At 44.2% G+C, this 24,694-nt stretch overlaps 2 protein-coding genes across 2 annotated transcripts in view; one reads left to right on the top strand and one right to left on the bottom strand.

The window, feature by feature from the left end:
• Positions 1-509: 509 nt before the first annotated feature.
• Positions 510-14,378, bottom strand: NOSIP (nitric oxide synthase interacting protein). The gene is made up of 9 exons (XM_063137885.1): positions 14,178-14,378; positions 10,702-10,819; positions 9,294-9,399; positions 7,844-7,925; positions 5,934-6,075; positions 4,664-4,770; positions 2,393-2,580; positions 2,134-2,242; positions 510-910 (listed from the first exon to the last, which is right to left on the bottom strand). The coding sequence occupies exons 2-9, from the start codon at positions 10,769-10,771 to the stop codon at positions 839-841; spliced, it is 876 nt and encodes a 291-aa protein (XP_062993955.1). The 5' UTR covers positions 10,772-10,819; positions 14,178-14,378; the 3' UTR covers positions 510-838.
• Positions 14,379-20,588: 6,210 nt separating this feature from the next.
• PRRG2 (proline rich and Gla domain 2) overlaps positions 20,589-24,694 on the top strand; it is a 29,262-nt gene continuing 25,156 nt past the window's right edge. Inside the window, exon 1 of the mRNA XM_063137409.1 lies at positions 20,589-20,847. The gene's annotated coding sequence lies outside the window, so the exon portion shown is untranslated. The remainder of the gene's footprint in view (positions 20,848-24,694) is intronic.

Below are 24,694 nucleotides of genomic sequence, written 5' to 3'. Positions count from 1 at the left end.
GCCTCGGATTGCAGATTTAATGGGATTACCCCACATTGTGTGATTAACCATTTAACTGGCTTCTTTAGTAAGAAACTGGTTAGGAGATGTTTGTGTGGAGGGGGTGGGTAGCTGCTGATATAGCTCGACGTTTGACCACAGTGTTACATGGAAGCAATCTTTTGGGTTGCGAAACCCTTTTAATGTTGAAGCGAAACGGCTCTGAGCCTTCTGACATGCGACCTTTTCTTTCAAATCTTAAAATTCCAAACCCTTAGTATTGTACTACAAAGCACAGGGCTGTAGAACCTCAGGCCCACAGGGCAAATCCAGCCCTCTTGGGTTACCCAGATGACCCCCCCCACACTTCCCGGCCCCAATCACCAATCGTCTGGTGGTTTCCCAGCTTTTGCATGACCACCCACTGGCCCACCCCCATTCTAAAAGGTTGAAATGCCTCTTACTAGTAGTAAGAGTTTCAAGCTAAAAAAAAGTTGGTATTTCAGGGCCCGCCCCTTTTGATTTTGGCCCCACCCACCCAGTGGAATGCAGCCTCAGAGCTTCTGAAAGAGGTTCAAACCCCCTGATACAGGAGAATGGCGAAGTGTAGTCAAGGGAACTCTCCTGAACAGAAGCTATTAATGAACCACTTCCCAACGGAAAACCAAACATTTGCGCTTCCACACCGATTAAGCAAAAAAAACCCCACAACCGCTTTTATTTACAAAGTTACAGAAGCCTTTCGCCGCCTCTCTCAATCCATATGCAGTATGTGCTGTTTTAGGATTGCGCCTTGTAGCCAACCCAGAGTGGCAAAGCGGCTGTTCCTCTTCTCTGCCCGGACAGTCGTCTGAACGTGTTACGCTTGCATAACAGGGCGGGACTTCTTGGCCTCCAGCTCCACGCCTGACCCTGCAAATCCTGTGCCACCCTAGAAGAAGAAAGAATGCGTGTAAGAGAAGGCAGGATGGCAAGAGGTTTAGACTCCCCTAAACTGGGCCTGTTTAGCCTGGAGAAGAGAAGATTGAGGGGAGACATGATAGCACTCTTCAAGGACTTAAAAGGTTGTCACACAGAGGAGGGCCAGGATCTCTTCTCGATCCTCCCAGAGTGCAGGACACGGAATAACGGGCTCAAGTTAAAGGAAGCCAGATTCCGGCTGGACATCAGGAAAAACTTCCTGACTGTTAGAGCAGTACGACAATGGAATCAGTTACCTAGGGAGGTTGTGGGCTCTCCCACACTAGAGGCATTCAAGAGGCAGCTGGACAACCATCTGTCAGGGATGCTTTAGGGTGGATTCCTGCATTGAGCAGGGGATTGGACTCGATGGCCTTGTAGGCCCCTTCCAACTCTGCTATTCTATGATTCTATGATACCAGGTGCCTTCTAGACTACAACTCCAATCTCTATCGATCCGTGTCAAGCTCTGTGTGGGGCTGCCCTTAAGACTGCTCCGGAAGCTGGAGCTAGTGCAGAACACAGCAGCTCGGCTGTTGTCAGGAGCTGCCTCTTTTCAGCATAGAACTCCTTTGCTGAGGGAATTGCACTGGCTGCCTATTGAGAGAGTGCTTTCTCCCTTAACAACCTGCCCGATCACTGAGGTTGTCGGAGGGCAGCTCCTGGTGGTTCCTCGTGGATCTGTGGCCCGACTGGAATCCATCAGAAGAGCCTTTAGTGTAGTAGCCCCTTCTCTGTGGAGCTGCTGATAAATTGCTAGACTATTGGGCGGTATAAAAATGCAAATAATAATAATAATAATAATAATAATAATAATAATAATAATAATAGACAACATTTTTAATCACATAGCATGAACCTTTGAGACATAAGAAAAGTGATTCCAAAACTGCAGCAGGAGAGCTGCATCCTGGGATACCTCCTGATAGATCAGCCTTCCCCAGCCTGGTACCCTCCAGATGTGTTGGGACTACAACTCCCATAATGCCCCAGACACATGCAGGGAGTTGTATTCTAATACATCAGGGGCACCAAGTTGGTGACGGCTGTGAACATTGAATTCATTTCTCATGAGGTTAAAGGGAGCTTGAATCATGAACAGGCAATGCTCTGACATCTAGGATACAGCACGGGGAGTTTATGAAGGACTCCAGCTCCTAGGCTCAGAAGAAAGGGTTAGAAGGTCACGCTCACCCGCTGGAGAACAATGATATCCTTGTCTGTCAGCTTCTCCCCATTCACTGGATCAACCATGTCCTTCTTGATGAGTTTCTCCACACACTCCAGAGTCACCACAGAGCCCCTGGGAAATATGGACATGTCTCTTACATGCTTAGTACAAGCCACAGATTCCCACGTCTCCCTTCAGCCTGGACCACAATCCCCCCCCTCTATATCTAGCATGCCAAAGCCCCTGTTCCTCAATCCAGAAGTGCCCCAGCCCTTCACTCACGAAGGACGCAGCACGGCACAAGGGACAGAGTTGCCAAGCATGTCTCGCGTGACGGCACAGACGTAACGGTCCTGCCGGTTGATCAGGCCTACACGATCCACACTGACATCCACGGGGGTGAAGTGCACTGGGATCAGGTCCTTCAGCTTCAGGGGTCTCCTACTCATGGGACAGTAGACGCACTTGTCCTAGAATGAGAAGAGCAGGGAGAGTTGGGAAGCAGGACTGCAAGATTCCCCAGAGAGAGAGAGAGAAAAGAATGTGGATTAGTCCAGTGGATTGGAAGTAATATTCAAACACACACTCTCCAGTCTTCCCTTGAAGCTAGAGAAATCGGTTAAACATTCAAAATTCAGTTCCCAAGTTTTGATGTACGGTACATCAAGATCCTGCAAAGAAGAACTGGAACCTGGAAGCAAAAGCTACTCAGGGCCAGACAATGGGAATCAGGGGGCTCCTCTACACCAAGCAGGATATTCCACTATGAAAGTGGTATATAAAAGGCAGGAGCCACACTACGGCTTTATAGCCGTATTGAAGTGCACTGCAGGATCTACACTACTGCTTTACGGCAGTACTGAAGTGCACTGACAACTGTTGGGGTCCATTGACACATCTACACCAAGCAGGATAAAACACTATGAAAGTGGTATATGATATGTGTCAATGGGCCCCAACAGTTCAGTGCACTTCAATACCACTATAAAGCAGTAGTGTGGCTCCTGTCTTTTATATACCACTTTCATAGTGGAATATCCTGCTTGGTGTAGAGGAGCCCAGGGACTCATTTCAGTCTGTGTCACTCGCAGTGAGCAAAATCTCAATAGCAACCCACGGGCAGCCAAATGCTCCCCACCCCCCGCCGCCCACACACCTGTACACAGTTTATATTTAATCCACCCAGAAAACAAAGAAGTCCAGAGTATACAAAAATTCCCCTGACCCATCCAGAGCATTCAAACAGATGAAGTTAGATGCAACAGATACAAACATAACACTAGATGGTTGAAAATGTTAATTTCAAGTTTCGAAAATGTTAATTTGAAATTCTATCAAGAGAATAGAAAGATCATGATGAAATCAAAGACCCCCCAACTTCTGGCTTATATTGATGGGGGAGGGTAGACTATGATCTAGATCAGCGGTCCCCAACCTTTTTGGCACCAGGGACTGGTTTCGTGGAAGACAATTTTTCCACGGACCAGGGGGGGGGGGGGGGGTTGAGGGGATGGTTTTGGGAAGCCCCCCCCCCCCTCCAGCATCCTGGCTTCGCTTCAGCTGGGTGGACGCCCAGCCGAAACGAAGCCAGGAAGCTGGGGCGGGCGGCTTCGGAACGGCGCGCCTGGAAGTCGCTCTCCCGGAGCGGCTTCCGGCCAGGTGCGCCGTTCCAAATCCGCCCACCCCAGCTTCCTGGCTTCGTTTCGGCTGGGCAGGTGAGATAGTGCCCCGCGCCCAGGTACGCTGAGGGGGTGGGGGGGTGGAAGCAGCCCACCTGCACAGCCCGTTTCCTAACAGGCCATGGACCGGTCCCGGTCCGGGGCCCGGGGGTTGGGGATCCCTGATCTAGATCATCATTTCTGGAAATCTTCACGATACTCTAAGATTTACTGGAATCTGACTTAGTGTTTTATTTCAGTCAACAACACTAAACCAAAGGGTGCCATGTTGTTTTTAATGTGCTGCATATCTCAAAGAGTTTTTCCCCCACAATAGCCAAAAGTATTTAAATTGAAATATTTGACTAGGAAAAAATATGGACAATCATCTGTCAGGGATGCTTTAGGGTGGATTCCTGCATTGAGCAGGGGGTTGGACTCGATGGCCTTGTAGGCCCCTTCCAACTCTGCAATTCCATGATTCTATAAATAGGGACACAATCTTATGCATGTTTAAACGAAAAAAAGTCCTATAATTCCCAGCATCCCCCAGCCAGCCCAGAACTGTTTGTTGTTGTTTAAACATGCACAGGACTGTACCCCAAAGCACACTTCCGCTGCGTTCAAATTCAAAGCTTAACTTGGAAATGACTTTTATTGCAATACTTCTAAATTGTTGGGACATCTCCCAAGAACTGGGGAACTGCAGCTTTGTGACCACAGCCCAAGTTCTGTGTTCAGAACCCACGACCTGAGCTCCACTTTTCACAGTTCATTGAAGAAGACGTGGCAGTAAGTTAAACTGGTTTAAGTTTGCAGTGTCCCAAGACGGGCACGTTCCACAAGGAACGTGGGAATATTTGAGCCTGGAAAGAGAATGACGAAAAGAACTCACTGGCTTCTGAATGACTTTGGTCTTGGCTTCAGGGGTCAGCGATGGGATCCAAAAGCTGGGCAGCTGTTTCGCTTTCTCTTCATTGCTGGGCCCAGGCTGTGAGTCCTCTGCAATCCAAGGAACAGGGCAGTTGTGTTAAGACCCACAATATCCCAAACACGAGCTGAAGCTCTGAGGTCACATATTGGGGGTGGGGTGGGAGATAGCTGTGCCGCATTACAGGCACTGAAATTCACCTGCAGACTTACCCTGGAACCTTCCGCAGGATCCAGGAAGTGCTTCATTTCTGCATCCCAGAATCTGACCGCTACTAGCCCACGTCAGTATTAAATATCACTACAACACTCAACAGCACGTAGGAACATACAGGCATCTGTATGCTCAGATCATGATCTGAGGGGCTCAGATCATGTAGCAACTGGCCCCTGGGAATTCCATCCCACACTCAAGGAGCTGGTTGGAGTGAGTGGGACAACTATTCAAAGAAGCGGGTTTTATTTATTTATTTATTACATTTTTATACCGCTCAATAGCCGAAGCTCTCTGGGCGGTTCACAAACGTTAAAACCATAATAAAACAACCAACAGGTTAAAAGCACAATTACAAAATACAGTATAAAAAGCACAACCAGGATAAAACCACGCAGCAAAATTGATATAAGATTAAAATACAGAGTTAGAACAGTAAAATTTAAATTTAAGTTAAAACTAAGTGTTAAAATACTGAGAGCATAAAAAGGTCTTCAGCTGGCGACGAAAGGAGTACAGTGTAGGCGCCAGGCGGACCTCTCTGGGGAGCTCATTCCACAACCGGGGTGCCACAGCGGAGAAAGCCCTCCTTCTAGTAGCCACCTGCCTCACTTCCTTTGGCAGGAGAGCTACTCAGAAGCAGGAGAGGTTATGGAGATAGATGGGGAAAGAGATGAATTTGGGGGCAGAGAGTTTTACAAGAGAAGGCCAGAAGCTTGAAGCCAAGTTGAAAAGGTGCGATCACAGCAAGGGACTGGAGAGTCCCTCCATGGTATCCAGAAACACGCCAGCCGACTTGCCAGAAATTAAGACCACTACCCAAAATCATAGAAAACTGAGGAGCTCTGAAAACACTCAGCAGATAGGACGAGAACAGAGAGATGAGGACCTCTTCTTACTGGGTGGGGTGGGTGGGAGCACAGCATGTCTAAGGTTTACAGGGCTCTGCTTCTAGAGCAAGCAGGAGGAATAAACGCTTTCATCACTCAACCTTGACCCAAATCCCCTCCTCCACACTTACCTGCCTTGCGATCAAAGGGGTTGAGGGGTTTGCTCACAATGCTCAGCTCTTTGTCTAGGAAACTCTTCACCTTGGACTCCTTGGCAGCCTTGCTCAGCTCTGCCATCTCTGTCTTCTTCTCATTCTTCTGCTTTTCATAGGCCTGCGGATACAAAAGCAGGTCATCCACAAAGGGAACACCTCCACTCCTGCTCTACTTCTCCACACCTGCGCAGGCTGGGGCTAGAATACAGAAGTGGCACACTCCTTGCTATGATCTACATAAGAGAGACAGGACAAAGGTGAAGAGAGGGAAGGGAAGAGAAGAGGGCTTGATAAAGGAAAACACAGAAAAACAAGACTAGCCCGTTTCAAATTTGGGCTAGAAAGAAGGAGCTTGATGGGAAGCAGATGAAGGAATGGTCCTGTAACAGAGGGTGAGAAGATGCCCAGGCTACAAGTAGCACCTCTGGAGGAAACAAGTCTTGCAGATACCTGATAATTCAGCCCTTCACTGCCCGGAAGCAACACTGCTGCAACAGGAGAATGTGTCCCACCACAATGATGGCCTTAAGCAATAGCTCTAAGAACATCAGAAGAGCCCTGCTGGACCAGACCGAGGGTCCACTTAGTCCAGCACTCTGTTCACACAGTGGCCCAGCCAGCTGTCGACCAGCTCTGACATGAACAAGAGCTTGACTTCTCGTTGGGTGGAGATTCCAAATCTCAACTAAGGTGCTGGGCTTCTGTCTGCCGACGCCGACCTAACACAACAACACTTCTGTGAATAGGAGCCAAGGCTCTTCCCGTGGACATCCGCAGAGGGAGACCTCGAGGGAAGAGACGAAGGTGTGCGAGGCACTAGTATCCCGCCTCCAAACACAGTGCAAGACAATCCAAACCTGGGTGGGAAGCAATCTAACCCATGCTACAATTGGGCTCAAAACAGTTCTCTGCCTCCACTGAGAGATACAAGCCCAAAGTCTTGGAGGCACATACGCAAGTCTGCACTAACTCCTACTGAACTCGGTCAGCCTCAGAGCCTCCAGCCACCCTCTTTTCCACAGGCTTGTGCTCCTACTCTATGAAGAGAATGAAATAACAGAACCCAAATCCAGGTCCAGCTATGAAGTTTAGCTGGAAGCCTTGAGCAAGTCACTATTTATAATTTACAATAGTTATACACAAACTTCCAACAGGAAGTTCTCAAACCAGGTTATGCAGTAAAATTGGGCAACCGTGAAAATAGCGTGATTCTAAATCTTTCGCTAAACTTCCTGCTGTACCCTTCCTTGGACAGGTTGTTCCTTGGAACTTGCAGACCTCATCGGGCAGATGGTATCAGCGGCTTCCAGCCTTTGGAGGCAGTGGCCGTTGGAAGCGCTGGAGAAAGGGCAACGTAGGTGTCCTTCCTCAGTCTTTTTTTGTTGCTTCACACAGCCTACAGCGGGCCCAGGGAAGAACATCCTCCAGAAGTGTGCCACTGAACAGCGGGCCAGGCCAACAACAGGCTAACGTATTTCATGCGAGCCTTACAAGAATAAAAAACGCCATCTGTGCTCCTTGGCGGTAAGGCAGAATAGAAATTTAACAAATTAAGGGCTCAATCCTGTGCATGTTTAGACAGAAATAAGTCCTACAACTAGCAGCATGGCTGGGGCATGCTGAGAGCTGTAGGGCTTATGTCGGTCAAAACATGCATGGGATTGCATTGCACCTTAAGATGATCCCACTTCAATTAGGGCAATGGTTCATGGGTTAATTTCCTTTTTCACTTAATCAGCTTTCAATTCTTCCAAATGTCGTCTCCTACCATTTCCCAGAGAATTGGTGCAGCACCTTCCTTGCCATCTATGAAATCAGCAGATGGCATCAACACAGGAATCCAGCTTAATCTCCAAATTAACACATCAACCATTCCCTTCTGATACCTTCATTTGCCGGGCAATCTCCCTTTTCTGGTGCAGGATGTACTCTAGGATGGCTTCTTTCTCATACAGGTATCCATCAGGGCTGGAAAAAGACAGGCAAGATGAGTCATGCTAAAAACGCTCCCAACGCCCTAAGCCCTTGACTGCAGTGAGAACTGCTGAGCATCACAGGGGGATCTATACGTACCCCTGTGTTCAAGGACGCACCTGGGAGGTTGTAATGGACACCACTTTGGAACACAACCCCATGTATCTAAGGTGAAGAAAGTGCCTCTCTCTATTGCAACTAGAAGGAGGAAGTTTGGGCACAGTCTACATGCGCTATATCCATGTTATGTCCACATGTGCAAAGTTTTGACAAGGAAGAAAATTCTTCCTATTGCTGCCGGGGCCAAGAATCAGGGCCCCCAACGTTGCCATGTTTTCCTTCCCAAGAGTCCTTGCTGCTGCTTCTCCCTGCTCCAGCCTCACTTCCCTGGAACAGTCTCATCTTTGCTCCTCCTCTATGCCCCCCCTCCCTCAAACGCCAGTCAATCAAATTTTTTTAGCACCAAGCCATTGCAATTTAGAACAATTAACTGAACATAACGCATAAAACAGCCAATAAATGTCCAGCGCTCAAGAAAAAAACCAAAGTCCTTAACATATAAAACTCTGTCTCCAAGCAAATAAAACATTAAATACAGTTAAGACTGAAATTATATAATTTAAAACTCAGGTTGCAATTGCAGCCCTCATTTTAATAGCAATTGCTAAAAAAAATTCGCAGTTTTTGCTGTAACCATCCTGTTGCAATCCTCAAGAAGAAAGTTCACATAATAATCAGTTGAACACCCTGGATAAGGCCCTCAAACGCCCATTCTTCCCTCCCGTCACTGTTCATCAGAAATTGTGGCCCTTGGCTCAGAAATGTTCACAAAAATGCTAGGGAACACCGAGCAGAGCTCTCTAAACAATTCAAGTATAAAAACTGAAAACACCGGGAAATGCAATCATCTCCAAACCAAGCCTTCTTTCTACAGGGAGAGGAGACATTACAGACTTCAGCCTCGGTTCCAGTTCTTGCTCAGCTATGAACAAATATCTTTCAGACCCAATTCACCATCGGTGAAATGGGAATGTAATCATCCCATCTCTCAGGCAGGGGGAAGAGAACGGGGGGGGGGGGGGGATATTAAAACTACACAGGGATTTGCATGAAAAAGAACTACATAGCAATCAGCCCAACAGGCAGATGTAGCAAGTGAACAAATAGTTTCACTGAAACTTGAGAGGAGGGCTGTTATTTCTGGTTTTGCACTATGGATCCAAATTTAGAGATCCACTGCTTTATTTCAAAAGTATAAAAAGGACACATGTTTAATTAGGCTAACAATCTTCAAATTCATTGAACGATCAATGAATTTGATTCATTGAACGATCTCCAGTTAGAAGTTAGTCAGATAGTTACGTCACAACAGGGTCCTTGCAGGGCTGCAGGGAGAGGCAGCAGCAGTCAAAGTCCTTGACGGCATCTTTGCTCAGGCGGACATTCTGGGTCCCGTATCCAGAGGCAGCTGGGGAGGAAAAGTCACAGCAAAGCCACGTCAGTTTAAACGCCTATCTAAGTGGCTGTCCTGGACCTCTGCTTAATTCCAGAAAGGGAAAGCAATTAGTAGCGTGCCTGCCCAGAAAAGCCCTGATTGTCGAGAGATCTGCTCAGGTTGGTTTAGCCATGGCAGGGCAGAGGGGGCCCCAGTGGGGCTAGTTGGCATGGGCCTACGATTCCGAGGGGGCCTACTCCGAGTCCCCCTGGGCAAAGTTGCTTGATTTTTCTGTTGTTGATGATGAATTTGCCCAAAGAAAAGCACGTAAAGCATTTCTGAATGTGAAAAAGTGATGTCTTATATATATATCTTGAATAGAAGTGTTTGCCGTTACCTTTTTTATAAATCGTTCTAGTTCATATGTATTTAGAACTGATTAAAAAATACTAAATGAGCAGTTTGAAATGGGGCTTACATTTCCCATCTGGCCCGGGGCTACTACCAGCTTTGCCCAGCTTGAGTTTAGCTTATTCCTGAGAAGAGTTTATAGGTGGGTTATCACCCAGGGGCAGGAAGAGAAGAAGAAATTAGGCTAGACAGTAGTAGTTTAGGTTAGTTTCCATCTGAGTTTCAACAAAACACTGGGATGGTTAATCACTCCCAGGGTGTGCCCAATACTCCTAAATATCCTGGAGCTTCTCCCAATAATCACCTGGCCTTAAGCAACCATACTACCTACTGCCTCCCAGTGTTGACCTTCATCTCCTTGCTATGCTAGTCCTGGATCAGTGCTCAAATTGCAGATGAGTCAAAGGGGGCCTGGTCCCCTGAATTTTAGTGACGGCCCTCTAAACTACTGTTTTTTATAAAAAGCTATGCAGGGTGGGAAATAAGTGGGGAGAGTTTGTGGGTAGGGCAACGTGTTCCTGCTATTGTTTTGGCCTACAGCTTTCAGCAGCCCTAGCCAGCAAAGCAAATGGTGAAGGATCATGGGAGTTTTAGGTCAAACATCTGGAGAGCCATAAATTGTTCACCCCCTGGGGAAGGGCTTGTAGATGTCATTAAGGGCCACTTCTCCCCGCCCGCCCCCCCTCAATGAATGAATGAATAATAACAATTTAAACACTACCTAGATTTCTACTTTCAGCAGTCCTGTTTGTATGTACCTCCAATTTAAATTTCTGTTCTTCCAATCCCAGCCAGGGCTTCCCCTTTATGTGGAATCACCGCCACTCTTTGGGTTCTCACCTACAGCCCTACTATGGCTATCTTAGGTCAAGGCTCCCTGCAGACCATGGCCCACAGCCTTGCAGAAAGTGTTGCCATCCTCACCGGTGTCTTTTTTCTTTTCATGGTAGGTGTAGACAGCTCCCGCTGTGCAGTTCTTGCCATGACGCGTCATGTAGATTTAGGTGGATGATCCTGGAAGAAGCCAGCAACTCTTTCCTTCCTTCAAGTAAGGAGATGTTTTCATTAAGCATGTTTTACGGGCCTGACCCAACACAATGTTAGAGGCCCAAGGGTGTTAAATCGGGGTGCAGGTTAGGTAAATCCCATGGTTGGAAGAGGAGAATTCAGCTGAAGGGGTGGATGGGCAGAAAGGTATGGATATATTCACAGAGTGATTAGACTGCCTGCCTGCCTTTCCAACTGGAGGAAATAATAATAATAATAATAGCAATAATAATAATTAATAATAATATTTCTTACCCACCTCTCCGATTGGATCGAGGCGGGGAACAGCAAGCATAAAATATATAAAATGCTAATTAAAAACATAGTATACACTGTTAAAAAACATCCTAAAAGCATCCTAAAAGTATCCTAAAATTTAGATTCCACCCCCCTGTATATGTGATAGACTGACTAAATCAGCTAGAACTACTTTCAAGAATCCTACTTTTTAACACCTCCAAATCTATTTGCCCCTCTGTTTTTGTGTGTGAACCACCTAGGGAGCTTCAGCTATTGGGCAGTACAGAAATGCAATAAATAAATAAATAAATAAATAAATATCCTCTTTTCAATTCCCCAAGCCTATCACAGGCAGAGTTCTGTTCATATTCTAAATCCTGTTCATATTCTAAATTGTTACAAGCTCCTGTTCCTTTAATAATTGTCTAAAAGAAGGGTTTTCAACAAATATAAGATTTACTCACCCCTACAAGACAAGCTGCATTTGCTGAAATTCCCTCTTTTACGCAAAGTTATACAAACAGGAATGCTCTTTTTTGTTTCTGATCAACTCAGATACTCAGGGGCTCTCTTATAGCCCCACCAAGGCATCAGAAATCCACTGTCCACCACCCCACCACCCCCAAATCCATTTAAAATCAGGTTGCCAGATGTGCCTTGTTTTCAGGGATGCCCACTTTCCCCCTTTATTTCAGAGTCTCAACAAGTCTCAAGGCCACTGAAATTTACTCCTTTTCACACAGGGATCAAGTTCATGATGGTCCCAAGTTAACAAGGGTCAGGAACAACAGTGGCTTCTTCTGTTGTTTCATGGCATAGCAAGGGCCATGACTGCCACCTAGTGGATACATCAGTAACTAATTTACTAGGATCATGGTACCCTCCCCATTGATGGAGAACCCTCAACAGCTTCCTACCCAGATGACATCTGCATGATTCGCTCATTTAGACAATCCTAGATGCAGAGGATCTGGTCGTTTAACCCTAATCGTACCAGTTTATACGACTGCTGTTTCTTCCACAATTTGTTTTTAGCTGTGTATATTTACTGTTTTATACTGTATGCTTTTATCTGTACGCTGCCCTGAGATCTTATTGATATAGGGCGGGATATAACTGTTTTAAATAAATAAATAAATATCATATACAATATTGAAAGAGATTGCTATTAAGTATTACTTCCTATACATACCGTTTCAAATGCATACAAACTATGTACCCTTTGTTTTGGGGCAGACACTCTCAACAACCCAAACATCTCCAAATAAGTCATCATCATCCATAACTTTTCATATACACTGTTCATTACACCAAGCCTGAAATGCCTAGTCATACCTGAAGGTACTAAGCTGGGAATAGCTCCTTCAGGTGGCAATCCTATACTCACTTACCAGCGAGTAACCTCCACTGAATTGAAAGGAACTTAGTTCTAAGCAGACATGCCTGGGACTGTGCTTTAGGAAGCTCATAACCCGCTTTACTATTCCATCATTTTAAAAAAGATGGAACATCACCTTCTCCCACCCTGCCAAAAATAATGAAAATAAAGACATCTCTCTGTAAAATCCCATTTAGGTTTCGTAAAACCTTCATTTCAGTAACACCCTCCTCAACCCTCAGCTGCATTAACAGGATAATGTCCAGATAACATGAAGCAATAGTTCCACTCTAGTCTGCATTAGTCTGGCTGCATTTGGAGTACAGTGCTCAGTTCTGGGCAACTCATTTTTAGGACATTGACAAGTTAGAATGTGTCCGGGGAAAAAGCAGCTAGGATGGTGAGGGGTCTGGAAACCATGTCCTATGAGGAATGGTTGAAAGAGCTGGGTATGTTTAGCCTGGGGAAGAGAAGATTAAGAAGATACATGATAGCAATCTTCCAATATCGGAAAGGCTGCCATGGAGAAGATGGTACAGGCTTATTCTCTGTTGCTTCCATGGGCAGGACAGGAAACGCTGGGTGGAAATTGCAAGGAACCAGATTTTGGCTAAGTGTTTAGCCAAAATCTGGCTAAATACTTAGAAATTAGGAGGAATTTCCTAATAGTGAGAGCTATTCAGCAGTGGAACAAATTGCCTCAGAAGGTAGTGGGTCCTCAATACTGGAGGTATTTAAGCAGAGACTGGGGAGGTGGGTCTATAGCTGCTCCATGCACTACAAAGGTTTCAATGAACAGGAGGTTGGCCTGGATGATCTCTGAGGTCACTTTCAACTATATGATTCTAAAATTTCTCAAAACACAACTCACCAGCAATAGTACTAATCACTATTCCCAAATCAATACAGGAAAGAGAGCTTGTGGCAGAATTAAATCTTCCAGAAGAATCATCATGTAATACTACTAAAATATTAATATCATGAAATTGCTTCAGAACTATTTCATTCTGGCTACTTTTCCTACTTCCCCAAGGACATTATGACTACAGAAATCCCCATACGACAAATCTCGAACTCCTCAGCAAAATGCTCAATACAAGGATTATAAACAAAAGAAGACTTTAAAAAATCATTCTAGAGGGATATCAGGAACATTATCTTCTAATATTGTACCTGAGACTCATCTTCAACGTAGGTCAGTGTGTCTCAAAGAAAAATAGATACAACTCCTGAAAACACACTATAGCCTTCCCCAACATTTTAGTCCTTAATAACTTATCACCTTGTTGTTTATGAGTGCATTCAATCATTCAGTCTCCATCTTGCACTCTTCTCTGGCTTTTCACAATGTCAAGTTTCACACTGTCAGTTTTCATTGAACAAACTGATCCCATGTTATTTAACATCCTTAGACACAAATTTAACAAATGCAAAATTACCCCGTTCCCTCTCAACTCCCTTCATCTAATCTCAAGGAATTGTCATCAGCTCTGAGTGCACTGATTTTTAAACCCAAAAAGTACAATCTTGTGCATGTTTACAGACAGACAGAAGTCCTACAACCCCAGATTCCCCAGCTAGTCACACAGGGGACCCGGGGCTCCCCTCCCTCCAGCACCGTTGCCAATATCAACCAGCGCCCCAAGAACAGCCTGCTATTGTGCCTTAACCAGCCGTTTCATATGCAGAACGTAGCAGATGAAGCTTTCCACGGATTAGTGATAAATATTGTTACCTGACTATGGCTGCAGATCAAATGGCCGTGAACAGCACAGCTACAAAAGCCACTTCAAAAGTTGGCAACCCTGCCAGCAGCTCTTGGCCTCAAACAACAAAAAACGACGACGACCTCTCCCCACACTTATATTAAAAAACGCGGTAAAACAGACGATGTTTTCCTCCGCCAGACTTCAGCTTTTCCAACAGAACCGGAAGCAGGAAGTCATCAAGTTCCGGAAGTACGCTAAAGTTCTGCACGCTGAGTTGTGCATCAACCAAAGCTCTCCCGTTGCTGTGGAAACACGGTGTTGAGAACAGAGGGACCGCAGCATTGAACTTCCTATGCAGAAAGTAGACGACTAGAGCCGATGTTAATTTCTTTTAAGGCCATGAAGGTCCTCTCTTCCTTCAACGGGGGAAGTGGAGGAGAAAAGAACCGGGGTCTTTTCCAGGGTTGTTGTTGTTTTAAAAAAAGAAGTCTCCAACTCCTCTCTCTGCGAGTTTATTTCTGCATCTGCTCCTCATTTACCAAGGACAATCCTTCTTTTCTGTTACTTGACCCTGTTTTGTCCTCGTTTTTGCATTCGTGGAAGTATTGGTGATGAATAAGGTGCACCTCTGAGTGGGACATGTACATCTTGACTGTAACGAATCTGTATTTGCATATATGAACATGAACAGAGCAGTCCTATCCCAAATTTACCCAGAAGTAAGAACCACTGGGCGCTATGGAACTTACTTCTGAGTAAACATGCATAGAATTGTGCCCTAGGTAATGACTTACAGTGCTGCCTGCCATTGCTGCAACTGATAAAGTAAATTTTGAACCATAAATATAACAGGCTTTAGGACAATTATATTGTCCTAGTACGGCTGTTTGTTTTAAATCATGAGATTTGCTTGTAAATAATTTTAACGCAGGTTAAAATTAATTGCTTGTGCGTGGTTTCCCCACAGCCACTTACCAAGATACCAAGGCTGCAATCCTGCAGGAGTTGCCCTACTTAGCTTCAATTACTGCACAGTTTAAAAGTACAATAAATAGAGAAATAAATAAAACACAGTGGGGTTTACCTTTAAATACATAGGTCTACAGACTAACAATTGTATGCTTAATATGTTTGAGGTGAAGCTATTTATTCTATAGTAGGTATGGGGAACATGTGGCCCTCCAAATGTTGGATTGCAACTCCCATCATCAGCTATGCTGGTTAGGGATGGTGGGAATTGCAATCCAGCAACAGCTGGAGGGCCACGCATTTCCCACCCCTGTTGTAAAGATTGGGAAATTTATTTATTTTTAAAGGAAACTCAGCTTTGTTTCAGAAGCCAGTGCAGGTCAAGCTATTGAAGAATAAACTAAAGTAAGGCAAATTCCAGTTTGTCTGTTAACAGGAAACACACACAGTCTTTCAGAAGCACAAAACAGATGGAGAAAATCAGCAATGTAGGGGGATGGAACAGTGCTAGTGTGAGAAAGAGAGATGGTACAAGCATGTAGAATTCTCCCTAATTTAATCTGTGAAATCTTGAAGGATATATCTTTGTGCTGGGGTTCCATTTTACTGCTATTTGGAGGTATGTGCATATACATGGTTTTCTTGTTTGTGTGTGTAGTTATTTTAACTGACTTCACTTTAAACATGGATTAGGCATGTCTGTGACTCTCATGGGGTGGAAGCATAAAAGAAGAGCTTGAAATGAGCCCCTGTACCATGATTATTTGTATGTGTGAATGAGCCATCACAGAACTTTAATATCACTGGGGGTGCTTCTAGATAGAGGGCTCCCATCACTATCAATTAGAAGGCACTGTACAGCTATTCCATCTTTTTTTCCTTATCAGATTTTCCAGGATAAGAAAAAAAAAGGTAGAAGAACCAGTGGGAAAGCATGAAAGGGCTATGAGTGGTAGATGACATCTGGACCCCCCATAAAATTCCATGAATGAAGCAGGGTGATAGTGTATTAGAAAAGCCTGATCTGGAAACAACTAAAATATTGCCTGAAAATGCAATACTTTTCAATGGAATCAGTTCAGACGTTCCACTGCAAGTCACCATTGTGTGTACAGTAATCAGGGATAGAGTAGTCAAGTGACTTACATGTATGTATGAATTAACCCTAAGTGTCTCTCATTTCAAAGGTCAACATTTGGCAGGTCTGTGCTACTTAAAATGCAGACAAAAACCAACCCACATGTTTCCGCCTACGCTCCTGGCACTGCGAACCACAAGAGATTCTTGAGCACTCAGTGCAAATAAGCACAATCCATTCGTGTGGCTCACTGTTCCCCCAGGCTAAAAAACCTGCTGATCAATTGAGCAATCAAAACTGGAAAGTTGATGTTTCTACACAAACAACTGTTACAGGAGCACTGTATGCATCACTGATACAGAAAAGCCGCGAGGATCTCTGCTAAACAAAGATCTCTCACTGCAACAAAATGAGCAACATGCAGGTTACTGTACGTGTTGCAATCAACAACAGTTTGCTGCCCCCAAAAGAGGCAACTATTTTTTCACGCTGTAACATGTAGAACCGCTGGTAGGGAAAAAGCTAAGAATAAATAAAATGCCTGTTTCTTTAATTAAAAAAAACCCACCGTCTCTGGCACAATAGCCTAGTTCCTCCATTACTTAGCCTCCTAGCTATCACGTCTCAAGCATCTCAGATACACAGCATGGACATTCCTTTTTTCTTTTTAATAGATCTGTCTACTAGGAGTAAAAAGGAAGTATCTCTCAGTTCCCACTTTTTACTTCCTGGGTTGCTAAAAAGTGTTAATAGCTCATCCCTCTAGTGGCCCTTGCCTATGTGGTGGGTGCCAAACTCCTGAAAGCACCTCTGATTGGTGGAGCCCCTTCCCAATGCTACTGGAATAAAAATGGCTTTTTTGCTTATGAAGTTTGTCATCATTTTTTAACTCCAAATGTCATGGGCGATCCTTGCTCTGCATAAGTACGTTTTAGTATTCCTATTTAAGCACGTCTAGTACAGATTATTTATAGAGTAAACTGTTTTATTTCTTTTGATTCTGCCCGATTTGATTTCTCCCTCATCCTTTAATTGCTAATCTTAAAACTTCTGCATTTGACTATATGCTTCTGACATCTGAAGGTACCCCAGATATCAGAGGCAGTTGATGGGGAATACGAGTGGGAGGGTGCTATTGCACCCACGTGGATTTCCCGGAGGCCACTGGTTGGCCATTGTGTGAACAGAATGCTAGAATAGATGGACCCTTGGTCTGATCCCGCATGACATGTTCTTATAAGCTCTCCTCTGTGTGCCACATTGTTTGTTCATGGTACCTACTTTATGGAAGGGAACATATGGGAAAACCAGTTGAACTTGCTCAAAGATGACTGGGAAGTTCGTTGGCAGTTGGCCCACTCCCAGGTAAAAACACATAGCTCTTGGAGTTTCCTTACCCCAAGGTCTAGCGTAAATTGAACGTGGTGGTAGGCATAAGAGTTTCCTTACCCCAAGGTCTAGCGTAAATTGAACGTGGTGGTAGGCATAAAAACAAACAGGCTGACCCTCCCTGCAGACTAGGTTGGTACTTCTCCACATTGCTGACATCACAGGTTGCCCTGATCGTAATGGAAATCTCCATGCCTACCCACCACTGGCTGCCAGGGATGTTTGGCAGGAACACATGACGATTCACAACATGATGACACCAGATTTGCATAGTCGGCAGCATTCCCAAATGTTAAGACATAAGTCAGGGTTAGGTGTAGGTTTCTAAAACAAAATCATGGTGTACAGAATTTGGGAATCCAAAATAGGACAATAAGGAGGCCCATGGTTAAAACGTAAATTTTGACCAATATGTTTGTACTTTTTGTCCAAGGGATTTTCAAACTTGCTACCTTCAGGGAGCACTGTCCACCACAATTCATATACCAAAGGTCTATCACAATCCCCCTGCACACTAGATCCTATGATATATTCTAGAGTGCACACTCAATTCACACAATGCCCCACGTTTACTCTGCATGAACATAAGAGCTATGCTGGATCAGATCAAGAATTCATCTAGTCTAGCATTCTGTTCACACAGTGGGGGACATGAATGCAACATCATCCTCTCACCCAAATTTTCTAGCAACTGGTATACATAGGCATTCTGCCTCTGCTCCTGGAGGTAACATAGAGGCATCTGGATTAGTAGCCACTTAATGCAGAGCTTCATCAAATATGTTACCAGCGGCTGCTAATCAGTAGGGCCTGCCCTGCCATTAGGCACAGTGAGGCAGCTGCTTCAGGCAGCTAGAAGTCAGGAGCAATATAGGGGAGGAGAGAACGGGGTGCCACATGGTCAGCCCTGTGCCCCCTCAAAGAGACTGCTATTTTCAGGTGTGGTGGAGGACACTGTCCCATTGCCCATGTCGAAGGACTGGACTGCCATCCAGTCAGCTTTTCTACATGGAATGGTAGGGGGCGCCATGTTGTTCTTTGCCTCAGACAGCAAAATATCTTGGGACTGCCCAGCTAATCAGGAATGGAAAGTAGGAGACACATACTGAGAGAGGGCAAGTTTTAGATCTCTTCCTTCTGTTATCCAGCAGCTATGACACACATAAGTTAAATCTGAAGAAACAAAAATTCAAAGCAAAACACTCAGTAATAAAACAAATAGTGAGAACAGGGAAGGTCCCAGTACAGGAAACTTAAAGAGCAATACTTGGTTTCAGTGACATGAGGAAGTGTGATTAATATGGTCAGGTTATGAACCTTAAAAGATATCTGGCAGAAATAGTGAGCAAATAGGTAAGAAGCTAATGTGTCATAGCAGCGAGCAGAAATATTTTTAAACAAAGAGTGTTGGACGTAGGAGCGCAAACTGATACAACAGCGCTCACATCCTTAAGAACAGCAAAATGGCTAGCTAGTACAAAATACCTACACCAACTTGAGAAATACCTATTAGTACCCATGAAAATGGAACACCGGAAAGCCCTTACACGTTTAAGGTTTGAACAAATGGATACTGTGATGAAATGGGGGAGATTCCACAGCATACCAGTAGAAGACAGGTTATGTGTTTGTGGAGAGCCAGTTCCAGAGGACATAACACACTATGTATTTGACTGCCCCTTATATAGCGATATAAGGAAAAGTTATTTAGAGCCTTTTTTAAAGAAAGTGAAATACTGGGGTGCTAAGGAAAAACTGAGTTATTTATTATATTCAACCAACCCATATGTGATACAAAGGGTTGCACTATTTGCTGTGAAAGCTAATAGATGTAGAGCAAAGTTTTTAGATACTATTGGTGTGTGTTGTTATAAATATTCAGAGATATAAATGAAATGTCATTGAGAAGCAATTAAAGGTTTCTGTGTGTCCGCTGTGCTCCTATCTTACTATCCTTTTAGTAATGCATGTTACGTTTTTGATAGCTCTGTAATTTTTAACATGTATAGTATAGCAAAATGTAAAGTTTGTATGTGTTGCAATGATCTGTGGATTGAGCAATAAACATATTGATTGGGGGGGGGGGAAGTGTGTCATAGTGAGGAAAGGGGCTTTTTCCAGTCTTTTGGCCACATACCTCTCCTTCATGCTGCTAATACAATATTCCTAGCTTCAGTATCTGAGCCTGGGTCACAGAGCGAATTAATGCATTTGTTCATAGTTTCAGCTTTAAGCCCTCACAGCATTAACTATATTGATAACAAGTTGTCAATCTTATGACACTAACGAAAGCAAGCCCCATTACCCTATTACACTAAGATCACTCTGACATTGGCAATATTTTAATGAACGAAACAAAGCTCTTGTTCTGGTGGTTACTCACACAAACTATTTAATCTAGGGGGGAGAGGCCATAAGAATGGCATTTTTCCTATCCATCAGCTGTGATTTAATTAAATCAGTTGATAACATCAAGAAACATGGAGGCAACAGGAGAGGCAAGGAGATGTTTTAATAAGAGGCAGTAAATATCTGGGCAGCGGTGCATGTATGTGTGTGTGTGTGTATTGGGGGAAGGAGGAGGTACCAAATAGTGATCTCAGACTTCTCTATGGCTTCTGGCCCCTGACCAATTACACAATCACACCCGATTGGTGGAAAGTGTGCCCTATGACCCCAAACATGATTTCCTGACATTAAACAAAAGGGACTATCAAAACTGACATCAAACAGACCTGGAACCTGTTGGTAAAGTCACAGGGCTGGCACAGTATGAATAAGGATGAGTGTGCTGCTAAGTGGCTAAAATCTCTCTCTCACACACTGTGGCCTAACTGTTTGGGGAGGCGGGGGCTGGACAAGAACAGGGCAAAAGCTACCTGCCCACGCACAGGATATCTGGCAGCCCAGCCTTAGACTCCTCCTCTGAGCTCCCTTCCCCTGGCTTTACCTGTGTTGCCTCTTCCGTGTGACCTTCAGACCCACCCACTTTCACCTGGAGCTCGCCTCGGGCAGCTTCTCCTGCGTCTATCCAGGAGACCTCGCTCGCTTTCCAGCTGGTTTCCCACCTGCCCTGGATGACGACAGAATGAGAATTTCTCCTTTTCTACCTTTCCCCTCCGCCTGCTGATGCTTGGATCGCTTTCCAGCTCGTCACACCTGGCTTCCTAACGTGGATAAGCGGGGGCTCTTTGGGAACAGCCTGGTGCTTTTGTCCTGTCCAACGTACCTGCTGTTGTCCACCCACGATTTCCGCGCAGGTGAGTTGGCAGCGCACAAGGCAGCTCAGAAACAAAACCGACTCTTCCTTTTAACACTTTGTTTTCCAAAGGGTGCGCGGTTTGCTTTGTTTATTTTCAGTGCCTTAACAGGGCAGGGGGTGATTTTTTTGGGCTTTCCAGGACCAAATCTGAAACAGGGAAGAGAACTTTTAGTTTCAGTGTTTGTTCTTCTCTGGTTTTACTCCTGTGGCAGTTTTTGACCTTCAAGTCAAAAGCTGGCAGTTAAATGCTTGGGCGAAGTTCAATTCAGCATGGGTCCACTATCATTATTATAGTTCGAAGACTCCACCCAAATTAGTATAGAATTATATGAAGTGGATCATCAGAATGTTGTAATACAGCTTTCCCAACATGTACCCCTCCAGATTGACTACAACTGTCACTATCCACAGCCAGCAGGGCAGATGGCCATCCTGGGGATAATGGGTATTGTAGTCCAACATACCTGGTGGCAACAAATTGGGGAATGGAGCATTCTGATGGTCCATTTTATATTGATTCCAAATTCATTTGGTTGGAGTCTTTATAATAATAATGATGATTATTATTTTATAAATAAAGCCCTCTTACCATACTCTAGAGGCAAAATTCTGTACATGTGTGCTTGGAAGTAACCTGCATTGTGTTTAGCTGGGGCATGCTAGAAGTTGTAGGATTGTTTGCTATCTAAACGTGTATAGGATTGTGTCCTAAAGCCTAATTTTGAATTCACTATTATTATTATTATTATTATTATTATTATTATTATTATTATTATTATTATTATTTATATAGCGCCATCAATGTACATGGTGCTGTACAGAGTAAAAAGGTAATATTAAACTAGGTAATATTAAACTAGGTAATATTTAAAATCTTGGGAACACGTTCTAAAATCCTGAGTGGTTATTGTACTAGTTTCTGGGAAGAGAAACCAGGGAGTTTACCTTATCCTGGATAAACTGGCGTAGCGGTATAGCAGCTAAAAGACCAAGCTATGAGTCAGGAAGGTCCCAGTTTGAATTTTGCCCCTACCATGCAATCCTATGCATGCTTAGATTTTCCCCATCTAAACATGCATAGGATTGGGCCCTAAGTTTGTAATTGAAATCCCACTTATCTGGGGCTAAGCTCCATTGAACTCAATGGGACTTAGTTCTGAGTAGACATGTATAGGATTGCAGTGACAGTGGCCTTAGGGTGCTACTGTCTCTCAGTTCCCACCTTGCCCACCATATGTAAGGTTACCAAAAGACCAAGAAAAATAAATCCTAGTTTGGCTAGGTTTTATTTTATGCTTTTGTGTTATTTGTTGGAAGGGTAAAGAGACAAAGATAGATTCCCCACCCCACTTCAACCATTATTATTTTTTAGTTATACACAACCCAACGTTAGCCTTCCCCAACCTGGAACCCTCCAGAAGTGCTGCAACTCCCATCATTCCAAACCAGCCTGGCCATTTGTCGTATTGGCTAGGAGGACTGGCAACACCTATGGAGGACACGAAGTTGGGGGAAGTTACTCTAGGCTAAGAGGCATGTTTTACACCAGGTTCTACCCCAGAATATGGCATAAATCACAGAAGTCTGTTTGGACTTAGAACTACAGGGCTCTGCCCTAAGAACCATCCAAAAGTCACTGGACGATATCCCCAGTTTTGCCCTCTGGCTCCATGGCAAGACCTATCCTGTGACCTAGATCCAAGGGTGGCAGAAGTTAGATTTCCCAGATGTTTTAGATTTCAACTCCCATAAGCACATTCCAGCATAGCCAATGGTCCGGAATGCTGAGAATTCAAGTCCAGAACACCTGTAGATCTACTTTCTGCCCACCGCTGACCTAGAGGGCTCCTCCTCCAGGCTCCAACAAGGTACCAGAATGTGTTATTTATTTAAAGACTTGTCAACCTTAGCAATGTAAGGATAATAATTCTCACCTCCTTTCTAGGGTTGTTGTATGGATTACATGATAATGTATATGAAGCACTTTGACCATCTGAATGGATTGTATAAACTTAGTATTACTATTCTAAGTGGGGTCTTTTAGCAAACACCTCCAGAATTATTGCATTAAAAGTTTAGATGTTTTATGTGAGTGGTCATGCTAGAATCTGTTTAGTGCAAAATGTTGGGGTAAATCTGGGCAGCAAGGGAAAATGCCTGATTTTGTTTCACTTTTCATTATGCTACAAATATCTCTCAGGCTGCAATTCTAAGCCCAAGGCTGGCTGATCCATATAGGCTGCCAAGCAACCACTTGGGGCAGCAATATATTAATAGGGACTCCAATACACAGTCTGAGAAATCCGTGATGCATCATCTGTGATGCTGCAAAGAACACACCTCTTGGATCGTATGGTGCTTGGTGCACGGAGAAGGGCTTGGAGTAAGTCCTGCTGGGACCAATTTTCGAGGAAATGTGGACTCAGGGTTGGCCTATAAATGATTGACTTGCTTGATAAATCTAAGGGCAAAGAGTCAGCCGTGTGCTATTCCAGGAGATGGATTTCTGGAAACGGCTGAAGAATTTCTTGGCCGTGCTCACTTAAGAACAGGAGGCCTCTTTAAGAACAGACACTCAGGAGAGTGGCTATAGGGTCGTTGTTTTGTTACATACCCTCATTTGGGAATTTCCGTCTTGGGAACATAACGTCCAGGCCTCCTGAGTTGCATTATAGCTATTGGAGTTAAGGCTACATAATCACAGCCCAGGAACTGGATAAACATTCCGTGTTCTTTACACTCTACTCCCATCTGGGAATTGTACCCAATAATTTCAGTTGCCAAATTCCTACCCTTGTTTTAATGCGCTAAATTTAACTTCCTTCCCAGAGAACCCAGGAGTCTAGGCTTTCAGCTGCTTTTCTCTAGCATTCCTGCCCACCCTTCCTTCCCGAGAACCTAAGAGTACTGGCTCTGATCCCAAGCAGCTTCTATTGTGTCCACCTGTTAACAAGATGGTAGGAAAATGTCCTCAGCAAGAGGTTGGTTCCTATAAGAATGGAGGCACTGAGCTTTCTGTGTGGGTATTACTGAAGTATGGTACTGGGCCTGACCCCCATTATAGAGAAGGGAATTTCCAAATGTGTAACTTTCCTCACCTCTGTATTTCAACTGCAAATGCTAAAATGCTGCCTTCTACACAACTGTCCAAGTATCCTTCCCCAACCTGGTGCTCTCCAGATGTTTAGAACTATAACTCTCAGCATGTCTGACCACTGGCTGGAGCTGATGGGAGATAAAGCTCAAAACATCTGGAGGGCACCAGGTTGGGGAAGGCTGTGTTAAAAGTGTAAGAATCCTGTCTTCTGGACACACTATTTGTTCTAATGGGGACAGTGTATAGAAGGCTTTTTCCTTTGTCATGTGGGTAATGCACGCAGACTTCAGAGCAGCCATGAAGAAGATTGGAAACAACCCAGGAAATTTTTTAGAGAAATTAAGGGTGGGGGGTGTACAGCATTTTAGAAAGCTCTAGAATATGATGATGATTATATTTATTTGTATCTCAGCTTTTGCCCAATACTGGAGCACCAGTTAATAATTTTAATATAATTTGGTCACAATTCTATGCATGTACATTTCCCCCCGTCTAAACAATTCCCAGCATTCTCCAGCTGAGAGTTGTAGGACTCTTTCTGTCTAAACATGCATAGGATTCCACTCTTATTATTTATTTATTTATTTAAAACATTTGTATCCCGCCCTATTTCATTAAGATCTCAGGGCGGTGTACAGATAAAAGCATATAGTATAAAACAATAAATATGCACAGCTAAAAACAAATTAAACCATGAACCAAGTTAAAACAATATATAATTTAAAAGCAATACAAACAATTCAAACAA

Source organism: Elgaria multicarinata, chromosome 11 (genome assembly GCF_023053635.1).
Source record: "Elgaria multicarinata webbii isolate HBS135686 ecotype San Diego chromosome 11, rElgMul1.1.pri, whole genome shotgun sequence".
In the NCBI taxonomy this organism is placed as follows: domain Eukaryota; kingdom Metazoa; phylum Chordata; class Lepidosauria; order Squamata; family Anguidae; genus Elgaria; species Elgaria multicarinata.
Note: the sequence above shows the minus strand (reverse complement) of the source record. Positions and strands in the feature narration are given on the sequence as shown.